The sequence below is a fragment of the Cryptomeria japonica genome, chromosome 10 (assembly GCF_030272615.1).
Source record: "Cryptomeria japonica chromosome 10, Sugi_1.0, whole genome shotgun sequence".
In the NCBI taxonomy this organism is placed as follows: Eukaryota; Viridiplantae; Streptophyta; class Pinopsida; order Cupressales; family Cupressaceae; genus Cryptomeria; species Cryptomeria japonica.
Genome location: NC_081414.1, coordinates 291858407 through 291871755, shown reverse-complemented (window position 1 = coordinate 291871755; position 13349 = coordinate 291858407). Strand labels below are relative to the sequence as shown.

General features: G+C 37.9%; 1 protein-coding gene across 5 annotated transcripts in view; it reads right to left on the bottom strand.

The window, feature by feature from the left end:
* Positions 1–1980, bottom strand: part of LOC131048089 (histone-lysine N-methyltransferase TRX1) — a 78205-nt gene extending 76225 nt beyond the window's left edge. For all 5 annotated transcript variants that reach the window (XR_009106357.2, XR_009106356.2, XM_057981948.2 and 2 more), the window contains exon 1: positions 520–1980. Coding sequence is in view for 3 of the 5 variants with exons in the window: in XM_057981948.2 (XP_057837931.2) it covers positions 520–1583 (1064 nt within the window). In the remaining 2 variants the exon portion in view is untranslated. The remainder of the gene's footprint in view (positions 1–519) is intronic.
* Between the last annotated feature and the right edge of the window lie 11369 nt (positions 1981–13349).

Genomic DNA, 13349 nt, shown 5'->3' with positions numbered 1-13349 from the left:
GAACCTGTGGCTGCTCAGGATCCTCAACTGAGCTAACTGTCACCAGCTCTTCAGGGCATATACTAACAAACTGCAGTTGGCAGCGATTTGCATTAGCGAGAGCTGCGTAGAATTGGTCATTCCTTACATTACAGGTGTAAACATTAATCAGTAAGAAGACACGGAGTGTATTCAAGAACATCCTATGGTGCATCGACTTTTAGACCTGTCAGATTATGAAAAGGTAAACTTCTTAATTCTGGTTTAATTTATTTACAACTGAGATTGTAACTTATGGATCTTACTTAACAGACTGATAATGTGGTTGCTCTACAGTTCTGGTTTTTTTCTCTCAGAGATTGGTACATACAGGTATTCTTTACTCTTAACAATTCTGATAATTTGCTCTAGGAGGCTGGAATGTATGACACTCTTTACTACATTGGTGATGTACTTGGTATATGAAAAAATAACCTTCTAATCATTAAAACATACCCACTTGGTTTCCCACAAACAAACAACCAAATACCATACACTTACTCAATCCACTTCCTTTTGTTTGAAGCCGCAATTTGCTCCCTCCCCCGGGCCTCTGGTTTTGCAACTGAAGCAGGCAAACTCTCTCTTCGTTTTACAGACTGTAAATTCCCATTTGATGCAAGCTTGGCAGCTCGTTGCATACGAGCCCCACGTTCCCTCAACCACATTCTATCTTCCAGCTTCCTCCTCTTATCAGGAAGCAAATCGATTCCCTCAAATGTGCTCTTCTGTAGCTTCTTCCTCTTCATCGACCCACTGCCGTTGCCACTCCTGGCATTGACATGGGAGTCGAATTTCTTCAATTTCCCAATCCCACCATGATCTCCACTTTCAATGCCATTTAATCCTCCACCACCATCAATTTCCCCACAATGCACTACCACATCATCATCGCCATCATCAACAATGTCCACGAAATTTTTATCCTCCATCATAGCATCCCTACTTCCCAGCTCATTATCAGGCCTCCTAACCTCATCTACATTGCCATTTCTATCATTGTCCAGAGTTTGACGATCCTGCTTCAGTTTAACTAATTGTATCAGTCCCTCCGTGAAGGAAAGAGTGGGAATGGAAGCAATACCATCATCCACGTGGGAGCAAGAATTTTGGGGAGAACCAATGCCACCATCCATCTGGGTGTTAGATTTTCTTGGAGAACCAATGCCGTTATCCATGTCGTTGTAAGTTATTTTGCCATTACACATGTGGGTATTGGATTTTATGGCACCCTTTTTCCTTCTCCTACAATAAACTAACATTGATTTTTCGATTTTATTACCATAAGTTAACGAGAGGTCCTTACTCTTATTGGTTTCCAGAAGCTTCCTGGCCTTGCCCTTGCTTGAACTCACCTTAGCATTTTCAATACCATTGGCAATGCTGACTCTGGAGTCCTCAGAAGTAGAAGTGGTATCCTTATAAAGCCTGTGTATGGGGACAAGCTTCATGGGTGTTCCAGTCGTGGACATGACTACAGATTGGGACGGTGGTGATGATGCAATTGGAGCCGAATAAGAATTGGAAACAGAAATTTTATTACCATTCTCTTCGGCAGATTCCATATTGATCTTGAAAGAATCAATAAAATCCTACCCCAACCTTCGCCTGCTCCGGTTTCAGTCCTCCATAGCCTCCTTGTGTTCGTTGCCTCCTCTGCTTCGTGTCTTCCCTCCACTTCTATGAGAGGATTCAATATGAAACCCCTCTTATAGTGTTAAATAATAAAAATAAAAATCAAACGAGTTGCTTGCTCGCCTCAATTCGGATTTTTGTGATAACTTCTATGCCTGTTTGGCGGTCTCTTTTCTTCTATTTTATCTTATAATGTTCAATAATAAAAATCAAACGAATTCCTTGCTTGCCTCAATTCGGAATTATGTCATTTTTTTTTTCTATACCTGTTCGGCTGCCTCTCCTTCAGTTTAGAGGAGGTTCTCCTCGAAGTTTGCGAAACATGAACTTTGATTTAGTTTGAAGTGACATTATCGTATATTGTTAACAAGCTTTTATAATGATTTTAGTTTGAGAAGTTTCGCTTCAATTTCACATCAAGATAGGACTACTTTTTTTTTTCAAGGTGAAACATACTTAAAAAAAATTTTGGATTATGCATAGTTAATGTTAATTTGTGTTTTCGAAAAAAGTGTTGTAAATAGTTGTTATATTATTTTAAGGATGAAAGGGGTATTTATTTTCAAGATTCATATTGATTTATTTGTTTTATATGTAATGATTAATATGTCATTTGTGTATTTTCATCTTAAAGTTGATGAATGATGTGAATTTGAATTGAACTTAATTATATATATTTTAAATGTTCAAGTTTGATCTACAAATTGCTCATTTCAAATGTATGACTTATCTCTGCTCATTCTAATGCTTGCATAACAATCAATGGTTTAATCACTCAAACCTTTACAACAATCAATAAGACAAGGTTTTCCTTTAGCTTAATTCATGTATGTTCTCGTAGTAGATGCTCACGGCTACCCTTTAAATCATGCTAAAAGGCATAATCTAATCCATGGTATTTCACTACCTAAAAATGAAGTTGCTCTTAATTCTCACTTTGTTGGTCATAGCTTATTATTCATTCAGAACTCTCAAGAACTCACCAATACCCTTGATGTCTTGGACCTGTTTGTTACTAAATTTTGGATGACTTCAATTGATCAACCGCCTCCTTGGGCTCCCCCGCATCTGAAATGGAGTTTGAATTGACCATAATCCAAGTGATTTAGTGATGCAGGAGCATCCCTAGTCTATGAGAAATCTTGCATCAACCAAAAATATTTGCTTTTAGTTTTGTTCCTATTGCAGTTTCTGTGTTACTTTCAGCATTTTCCAGTAGATGTTTATTTTCATTGTGAAACAGATTATTGGCTTCCAAGCTTGTTCTTGTTCATCATTCCAGATTTCCAGTTCATTTGGATTCACTTCCGGCAAGTTATTCCTTCCGGAGTGTTTGTTTCTTGGTTCTGGAGCAGTTTTGAGTTTATCGACTATGTTGGAGGTTTCTTCTCGTGTGGAGCGATTTCTTGGCTTGCAGATCAATGTGGCACCACACACAATGTACTTAGGTCCTTGGTCGACCCTCCTTTGTGGTCCACACTTCATGTTTGTTCTTGGTGGATGAGATCTTCACGTTTTGGGGCCAACCTATTTTACACGTTTCATTTTCCTTCCTTGGTACACGTAATATTTTGTGGTCGACCCTGATGTGCTCCGGATGGTATATATATATTGTTGTGTGTGATCCTTTGAGACAAGTGAAGTTGTATGATGATCTAGATTCATAAATTGTAATTCGGATACTTCTTGGAGGCCCGAATGAATTGTATTCTGGGATGTAGTGTAACCGGGCATGTTAGCCTGCATGTAACCCGAATGTTACTGGGTGTTCTATGATGAATATATGATGATGCGGGTGTTTAATTTTCCATTTTCTATGTTCTGTGTTGTTGCTTCCGTTGTGTTACTCTTGCTGCATGATTTGGTTTGTTCTCTTTGAGGACCCACCAGATCATGGTCGTGTCACATGGTATCAGAGTTGATTGTGAACCTTGAGGCATTCCTTTGGGTGAACAGATCATCAATTTGAGGTAGGCTTCTATGTGTTCAATAGATCATCGACGGAGAGGTAATTGAAACCTTATAGTCAGATCGCTGAGTTGAGGCAGTTGCACCAAAGCAAAGGATGAGATGTCGTCAAAAAGGATGAACCCTAGAAGAGTAGAGCAGATGATGGAGGATTTCAAGAATGAGATGAGGAATGAGATCCGAAATGCGTTGGCTGGTTTGCGGAGGAATCTGGAATCGGAGGATAAGTATGAAGATGCAGGGGAAGAGCTTGAGGTCAAAGAAGTTGAAGGACCGGTAGACAAAGGAGAAGATAGATTTCTTAGAGCGGTGGTGCAAGTAAGCAAAGTTTATAAAGTTGAGGTTTCAAACTTTTTGGGTTCGTTGATTCTGGAAGACCTCCTAGATTGGATTGGAGAGTTGGAGGACTACTTCAAGTTTGAAGATGTTAAGGACCCACAGAGAATCTAGTTAGCACAAACTAAGTTGAAAGGACATGTTGCTTTATGGTGGAAAGAGTTGCAAAGAGATAAAGTGGAGAACAGTGAGATGAAAATCACCTGGTGGAGGCAGATGGTCACAAAATTGAAGACTAAATTCATTCCGGCAGACTATGAGTTGGAGTTGTTCAAAAGGTTGCAGAACTTGAAGTAGAAGGGCATGAGTGTGAAGGATTACATTGAATAATTCTGCAAGGTGATGATCAGATCCGATCGTAGAGAGATGGATAGGGAGAAGGTGGCTAGATACATAAATGGACTTCGATTTAACATCTAGGATGAGATGAGTATGCTGAAGATTTCTACAGTTGAGGAGGCTTACCAATATGCTTTGAAGGCTGAAGATAAAGTGAAAAAAAGACAGCAGAATAACCCTAGAGGAAAGGAGAGATATAAGGGGCAGGTGAATGGCAGTATAGAGAAGCAAAATGTTGAAGAAGAACCAAAATCTAAATGGAGTAGAGAACAGTATCAGAAGACACAAAGAAAAGTTAGTGGTAGTAGCAATAGAGAATTTTTAGGTAGATGTTTTAAGTGTGGAGAAATCGGACGTAGATCTTTTGAGTGTAAGCAAGGAATGGCAAGGAATTGCATGGCAAATGAAGATCAAGAAGCTAGAGTTACCAGAGAGAATGTGTTAGAACCAGAGCAGGGAGAGTCCCTTTTGTTCAGAAGAGTCTTGATGGAGCAGAGTAATGAAGATACCGGACCTACTCAAAGGAAGAATCTTTTTCGGACTATGCGTAAATCGGGAGGTAAGTGTTGTAAGGTTATTATGGATACTGAAAGTACTAATAATTTGGTATCAAAGGAGATGCATTGAAGCTTGGTTTGAAGAGGCTTGAGCATCCTAGCCCTTACAAGGTGAGTTGGTTGCAAGATGATCATAAGGTGGAATTGAGAGAGCAGTGCTTGGTGAATTTTTATATCGGACCTTTTAAGGATGAAGTCTTGTGACATGACATTTTACCTATGAGTGCTTGTCATGTTTTGTTGGGTAGACCTTGGCAGTTTGATGGAAGAGTTATTTATGATTATAGAAGAAACCTAATCATTATTGAGAAGGATGGGCACAAGTTTACTTTGGTTTCTTTGAAGGAGAAGGATAAGGCAGTGAAGAATTTGAGTCTTGTGAAGAATTGTAGTGCTGAGAAGCAGGTTGCAGAGGTTACACCGGATGGTGGCATGGATTTGCAAAAGGATCTAGTGGATAGGTCTGTTAACAAGGTGGTACTAGATGGCAGTAAGGTTAAAGTGATGATGGTAGACCAAATAAAATCTTGCGCCTAAAATAAATTAGAGTTGCAGAAGAAAGAGAGCAACGGTCAAAGACAGTGTGCAGGTACGAAGCAAGTAAAGGGAGATAAAGAAAAACAGAAGCTAGAGAATTTGGCTGAGGTTCCAGAAGAGGTTAGGAAGAAGTTTGCAGACAAAGAAGACATTTGGATCAGAAATGAGCATGGGGTCTATCCCCCGAAGCCTTTTCGATGTTCATGAGTTGCCTCTCACGAAACTTTTTTTTCTACCTAGGGTGTTTGATGCAGGAGCATCCCTGGTCTATGAGCAATCTTGCATCAACCAAAAATATTTGCTTTTAGTTTTGTTCCTATTGTAGTTTCTATGTTACTTTCAAGATTTTCTAGTAGATGTTTCTTTTCATTGCGAAACATATTTTCGACTTCCGGGCTTGTTCTTGTTCATCATTCCAGATTTACAGTTCATTTGGATTCAAATCCGGCAAGTTATTCCTTCCAGAGTGTCTGTTTCTTGGTTCCGAAGTAGTTTTGAGCTTATCGTCTATGTTAGAGGTTTCTTCTCGTGCAGAGCGATTCCTTGGCTTGCAGATCAATTTGGCACCACACACGATGTACTTAGGCCCTTGTTCGACCCTCCTTTGTGGTCTGCACTTCATGTTTGTTCTTAGCGGATGAGATCTTCATGTTTTGGGGCCGACCTATTTTACACGTTTCATTTTCCTTCCTTGGTAAACGTAATTTTTGTGGCCAACCCAAATGTGTTTCGGATAGTATATATATTATTGTGTGTGATCCTTTGAGACAAGTGAAGTTGTATGATGGTCTAGATTCATAAATTATAATTCAAATACTTCTTGGAGGCTCGGATGAATTGTATTCTCGAATGTAGTTTGTAACCGGGCATGTTAGCCTGCATGTAACCCAGATGTTACAGGATGTTCTATGATGAATATATGATGATGTAGATGTCTGATTTTCCATTTTCTATGTTACGTGTTGTTTCTTCCATTGTGTTATTCTTGTTGCCTGATCTAGTTTGTTCTCTTTGAAGACCCACCAGATCACGGTACGTCATTTAGCTTGAGAAATGTTGCGTGGAAATCTAAAGTTGAGGCCAAGCTCAACTTTTAGCATGAAATATTATTATTATAAAATTGCAATGGAAGCACGTCTCACCTTTCTTGCCAATCACTCCACTGAATGTCCCTTTTTTGTCAAGCTGGAAATTATCAAACATACTTTTTGAACTTGCAAGCATACTCAACAAATTTAGTAAGCAATCATGACTCTGATTCCAGTCATAATTAACAAAAAAAAACAATGTAAAACAACTCTTCAAGGGTTGAACTATTCTCATAATATAATCTCATAATCTTTTCGCCAATGTAACATTTTTATATATTTGGATGCTCCAACGTAAAACTATACTCTAGTGTTTTTCCTCCAACAAAAGTGATTATGCATGATTTATTCTCTAATGTTATTTTGTGACAGGCAACTCTTGCTAAAGCCTTGAAGGAGAATCACAATAGCAATTCAAAGCTACAAACACATCTATCTAGAGTGCAGCCTTAGTTGGCAGCTATCACAAAAGACCATAATAGATCTCTACTTACAATATTTAATATTGTTACGAACAATCATGTACTTTGTACTCTTAGAGAAAACTAATCTCTTCTCTTATTGTAATTTGCTTCTACACAAAATACTTAGTTTTCAATTATCATAGTTGATTTTCTTCTCATAGTATCATAGTATTATATGCATTTGCATGGTTGCTTGAAGTGTCTTTGAATTTGTCAAAAATATTAAATAAATCCCAAGGGTTTGGCTAAGGCAAAAAGAGGGGAGCAAGTTACTTCTATGTGTAACACAACAAACTAGAAATGTCTATTATCATCACCATGTTCAAATGATAGATGCGAATATAATTTTACAAAAATTCTAGGTCACAAATTTGAGCTCACATTAAAGGTTCAAATATTCACTAATATGGATCAAGTATACATTAACAAAAGTGACCTAGAGAAGAGCATAATAATTTTTACTCTATCGAGAATCATCTAACACAATTATGATTGATAGACATCTAGATGAATCATAAAATATTTTTTGCAAGAAAATATTTTCTAATCAAGTCCTAGAATTTAGTATCTTAATTTTCTTTATCAAATACAATTATTAATTTTTAACATAGTTTGAGGGAATCGCACTCCCTTGTAATTATATTATAAAAGAGAGAGGGTGGAAAAGAATTACACCTCGTGGAGGAGTAATAAGAAATTATTTACAAAGAGTACTAAACCTAATATTTAAAGGGTGTGGGACACAAACTACAAAGTGATATGTAAGCCAACACATAACAACATGATGCTAAAAAGATTTAAAATGGAACACAAAATGACACATGAGCCAAGGGAAATAAAAGATTAGCTAAGTATAACCAAAGTGTAGATATGCATTGAAACGAATGTTGTTTAAATAACAAGTCATATTACACACATGTATCTATCCAACTAACATGATTTGCTAATGGCCATCACCAAAAGAATTAGATATATCACATTCAAGATACAAAGTAGACATATTAAATAGTCAATGCATAAATTCGTCACCATGCATGTCCCATTTTCCACCCTAGGTATTTTAAAAAAATGTGTGGCTTATTCAATGATGGTTATCAATGCATCCTAAAAATTAGATAAAAATTGTTGTCATTAATGAAAACATCACAATATTTTTTTCACTCTCTAAACACCCTATACATTGCTATAGGGAATGAGATCACACCAAGATCAACCAAGATTGTCTTTCTCCCTATGCTCAAGTAGTAGAGCTCCCTCTATATAATTCTTACAAAGAGATATGGCTAGAGCTAAGTGTTGGAACTTGTCATTTCTTTGTATAGATTGCTAAGGAGAACGAGACCTTACTAGAGGAGTTCTCCACCTATACTAACACCTACGATAATATTATTTTCCTTGCATAAGAGGAAAAAAGATCATAGAATCCCCATTAGGACATACTATGTTAGTTGTACAAGGGCTACCACCCTAAAAGTCCAATAGTCATTATAGCTATAAAAAAAAATTGAACTCAACCCCCCAAAAGAATTTAGCTCTAAATCTATGTGTTAGAAATCCATCCAAGCTTACTACATTTTTGGTGAGGTTATTGGTTATGGTTATCAACAAGCAATAAGTTTTAAAGTAAACTAAATGTTGTGTTTCTTTTTATATCAATAGTAAAAAAATTAAATATTTTTAAAAACTTCCATATTCATCATTTTACAAAATGATTGTATGGTGGATTTAAAATTGTTTTCGATATTGGAGAGTGTCTATATTTCTCTTTCTTTAGATATTTTAAATAGATATACATATTTGAAAACATCAAGACTTTATGCAAATTTTAAGTTGTGAAATTTTATATATTTTAGCTAAATATTATCTTTAAATTTCAAATGTCAATAAGACTTATTTATTTGAATTTAGGTGTGAATGCATTGAATACTTGTTTCTTTCATTTTTTAGCACAAATATATAAAGGAATTTTTTTTAATTTTCATTTCTAAATATATTAGACCCATAATTTTTATTAAGGTAAAAATAGGTTTTGAAGGGGCCCCAAAACCCTTTACAATTCGAGCTTAACAGAAAAAGCAACAAGAGACAAAAAGGAACAGGCCAATGAAAAGCCAACAGAAAACCATAAAAAACCAACTAAAGCCCCACAAAGCCTACAAAACCAGCCAGACCCAAGAAGATAAACTAATTGATTTTTTTTAGGGCATTAGCCAGGGTGTTGCTAATCCCATGCAGATCTTTGATGTTATCCTTGAGATTTGGGAGATCCTTAGCAAGAGCAGCCACAACTTTCTTGACACTCGCCCTAGTCCTCTTAGCAGCACCACCAACCGGAGTAGCTTCACCCCTGCCAATCTGTATAGTCTCATCATCCATGTCAAGTTCCACCACCGGTTTAGGAGAGCTGGTGTGATCAAAGACCTTAGCAATATCCTCCAAGTTTTTAGTGACAACTGATAGGATATTCGGGATAATGCCCAACAATTTTTTCATGGCCTCTCTCCCTTCTTCCAGCGATTTAACCTTCTCCTCCATATCCTGCTTCCATTTCATCTGCTCCTTGTCGTCATTCTCCTTCTTCTCATACGTATTTTTCCCCTTTTTTTCCAGGTTCTTCAAGAGTTCATAGGTCCATATGTCATGATCCAGTCTCGCCTCAGTAAGTTTTTTGAGGTTATCCAGGAATAACCCATTATCCGTACTTTCCTTGTCCTTGCTTAAAATATCCTAATTCATATTCTTCTCAGGTTCCTTGTTCCTTTCCCTCTCAGAATTCGCATCTATTTCCTCATTATCCTTGTAATCCACATCCTCCATAGGATGGGTGTTGTCCTTGCCAGGGCATTCGTTGTGGATAGGGCTTTCATTGTCAGACTCGTTATCATCGCTTTCTTCCTCAATACCCACCTCCTCATCTTTCCAGCTGTCTTCACCATTAGAATCATCCGTCTCCATTTCGCTGCCTTCTTTTTCAATTTCCTTTGTTTTCATCCCAGGGGCACTCTTTCTTTTTTTGCTAGAAGACGCCTTCTCCTTGCCGGAATCGCCTCCCTCCATCTTTCTCTTCCCTGGAGAGGCGGATAACCTCTTGTTTTCCAGCAGGGCGAGGGTTTTGCAGTGCTCATAGATGAGCAGCAAGAGCCCACAATGGAGAATCGGACTTGAGGGATTCTTACTGTGTTTATTGAGGGACCTGAAAAGGTAGTAGGGCAGGGATACCTTTTTGTTATGTCTGAAATGGTTTAAAAGAACAAAGTGGTATGTGTGGGCCCTGGAGAATCAGCCCTCAACCATGATATATTCCATTATAGCATTCAAAACCCAGCCCCATATTTTCTTAATATTAGCAGCTTCATAGTAACCCCCTGTGGCTTTGCCAATTCTATCCCCCTCTTTTTCCTTTCGTAGGAACAAATTAACCGCGTCGTTGGAGACTTTAAGGTCTCTAAAAAAATTAAGCCCAGTATGGGGCATGCCAGTCACAGTAGCTATGAGGCACGCACCCAACTTGAACTTAACTCCATAAATTTTAAAGGAACCATTACACCAATTTTCACAAATTTTGGTAACGGCGAGATTTACCCTACCTTTATCATAATCCACTAGCTTCTCCATAAAGCTTGTGAGGGATCCTTTTTCCAGCTTCGCCCACACCTTCGGTATCGCTTTCCATGCTGACGTAATATTTGGTTCATCCCTCCTTAAATCTCCTCCCATCTTCAAATTCGAATTATCAGCTTTGTTCCTCTGCAAACTCAACACTTCTTTCTTGTAGTTACTCGAGATTTTGAACTAGGTGACCCACAAAGCGTGCAACATATTATAAGAAATGGTTGGGGATCTGCCACTTTGCCAGGTAATAATTACCTTTCCATCAAGGCATAAATTATTCATATGCTTTGTCATGATTATGTGGTCCTTCCCTTCCCATATATCTATCCTTTCTAAGGAGCTCTTTAATGTTTATGTTGACATCTTCCCCGTGCCAAATCATTTGGGAATCAGAATTAACCCCTAGGTTCGCCAGACAATCCACCAACATATTTTTTTTCTCTAAAGGCATGTTGAATTATAATATCTTTAAAGCTAGCAATAATTTCCCTAGCTTGCAAGATAATATTTTCAATTGACCATGATGGCTCCGACTCCCCCTTCAGACATTTAATAATATTAAGTGAGTCTCCTTTGAGCCATAATTTATCATGATTAAGATTCTTGGCTATAATAAGGTGTTCAGGGCAGCTGAGGCTTCGACAAAATGACTTGTTTGACTCCCCAAAGGACCAGCCACTGCCACTAAGCAACTTCTAGCAAAATTCCTGACAATGCCCCCATATCCAGCTTTACCCGGATTCCCCTTAGAGGCCCCATCAAAGTTAGCCTTAATCCACCCCTGAGGAGGAAAACACCAAAAGATACCTTCTCTTCCCTTCTCCTTGCTAGTGGTAGTAGTAGAGAAGTTCCACTTGTCTTTGAAGTCATCTTTAGCAGCTGGTCCATAATCAGTGCCATAGATACATTCAAATATACTCTTGTAAATTTAATCCACCACCACTTTAGGAGTAGCACTTTTATCCTTGGAACCCCTATTGTTGCGCTCCTTCCAAATATTCCAGATAACATTCGGAAGAGTAAGTCTCCAAGTCTCCACAATCTTAGGATTGGAATTGGGCAATGCCATTGCTGCCAGGTTTCCCCTAAGGAGTTTGGAAAAACCCATCTCAAGTTCCACCTACTTAAGATGATTTTCCAGATTTCCTGACTAAAAGTACACTAATTAAGAATATGGCAGGCAGTCTCTTCTTCCTTGCAACAAAGAGAACACCTGTTAGGAAAAACAAAACCTCTCTTTTGAAGGTTGTCCGGGGTTAAAACCTTGTTTTGAATGAAAATCCAAAAAAAGATATTAACTTTAGGAACTAACTTCTTGTTCCAGACTTTAGCCCAAATAGGAATTTCTTCCACAGATTCATTATGGATAGCCACAGCTGAGGAGACAAAGTATTTCCCATCCAGGGTTTCCCTCCATATCAGTCTGTCATCTTTGTTGTCTCTAGGAACTATAGCAGAGAGAGCAATCTGAAGGAACTTAAGCCCCGGACACTGCTGGCTGAAATCAGTCCAATTCCCATTTCTCAAGTAGTCTTTGACCAGCTCCCCAAACTTGCTTTTGAACCAATCTTTCCATTCATTGATGATTGGAACATCCTCTAGAGGTTTGTCCAATATCCACCTATCTTCTCAAAATCTTATTCTCCTACCGTCCCCAAGGTTCCAAATTTGTCCAGCAGCAGCCCAACTTTTAGCAGATTGAACAGCATTCCATATAGCTGAACATTCAATAATAAAGGAATTGTCTAAGAATTCTTCCTCAAAAGGTTGCATATAAAGATATTTGTTTTTCCAGATAGAGTTCCATTCTCTTTCGTCCCCTTTCATTCTCCAAATTTGTTTAGCTAATAAAGCCTTATTCATGGAACTAATATTCCTTAAACCCAACCCACCAGAGGCCTTAGGAGAACAGATTTTATTCCAGACAATAAGGTGAATTTTGTTTTTGACTTCCACCCCCGACCAAAGAAACTTTTTTTGGATTCTTTTAATAGCTTTCGCAAATTTTTTGGGGATTTTGAACAAACTGATAGCATAAACAGGAAGGTTTTGGAGAGTGGCTTTAAGCTGAGAAACTTTGCCCCCTTGACTAAGGACAACCCCTTTCCAACTAGCAAGTTTTGAGTTAAATCTATCCACCAGCTTATTCCAAAAAGAATCCTCAGGCTTAATACACAGAGGAAGCCCCATAAGAAGAGGGAAGCTCAAAAATTTTGCAACCAAGAATTCTTTCAATCCTTAGTTGCCTTTGAACAGGGGTGTTAATGAAGAACAAAGAACTTCTATCCCAATTAATTTTTTGACCAAAGGCAGATTCATAAGTATTCAACACCTTCTTCATGTTTTTAGCTTCCAAGATAGAAGCTTCCCCCATAGTAATAGAATCATCAACAAACTGTTCATGGGAGCAAGTGACATTGGATGAAGATGGTTTCAAACCCTTAAGATTGCCATCTTCCACATTTTTAAGAATAAATCTACCCAGGCATTCAGCTAAAATAGTAAACAAGATAGGGGATATGGGGTCCCCCTGTCTAAGTCCTCAAGAGCTTTTGAAGAAACTAGACGGGGAACCATTGACAATAATAGCAGAAGAGGAAGTTTCCATAAGTTGAGAGAAAAGTTGAATAACTTTTTCACCAAAACCAAACGCTTTCATGATCCTTAGGAGAAACTGCGAGTTCACTCTAGGACGCACTTAAGGAAAAAAATTGTTTAAGCTGTATCTCATAGATGGCATAATAATTATGTTGATTGAGGTGTAAAGTAATTAGATTTTTCATTAGAATCTTGAC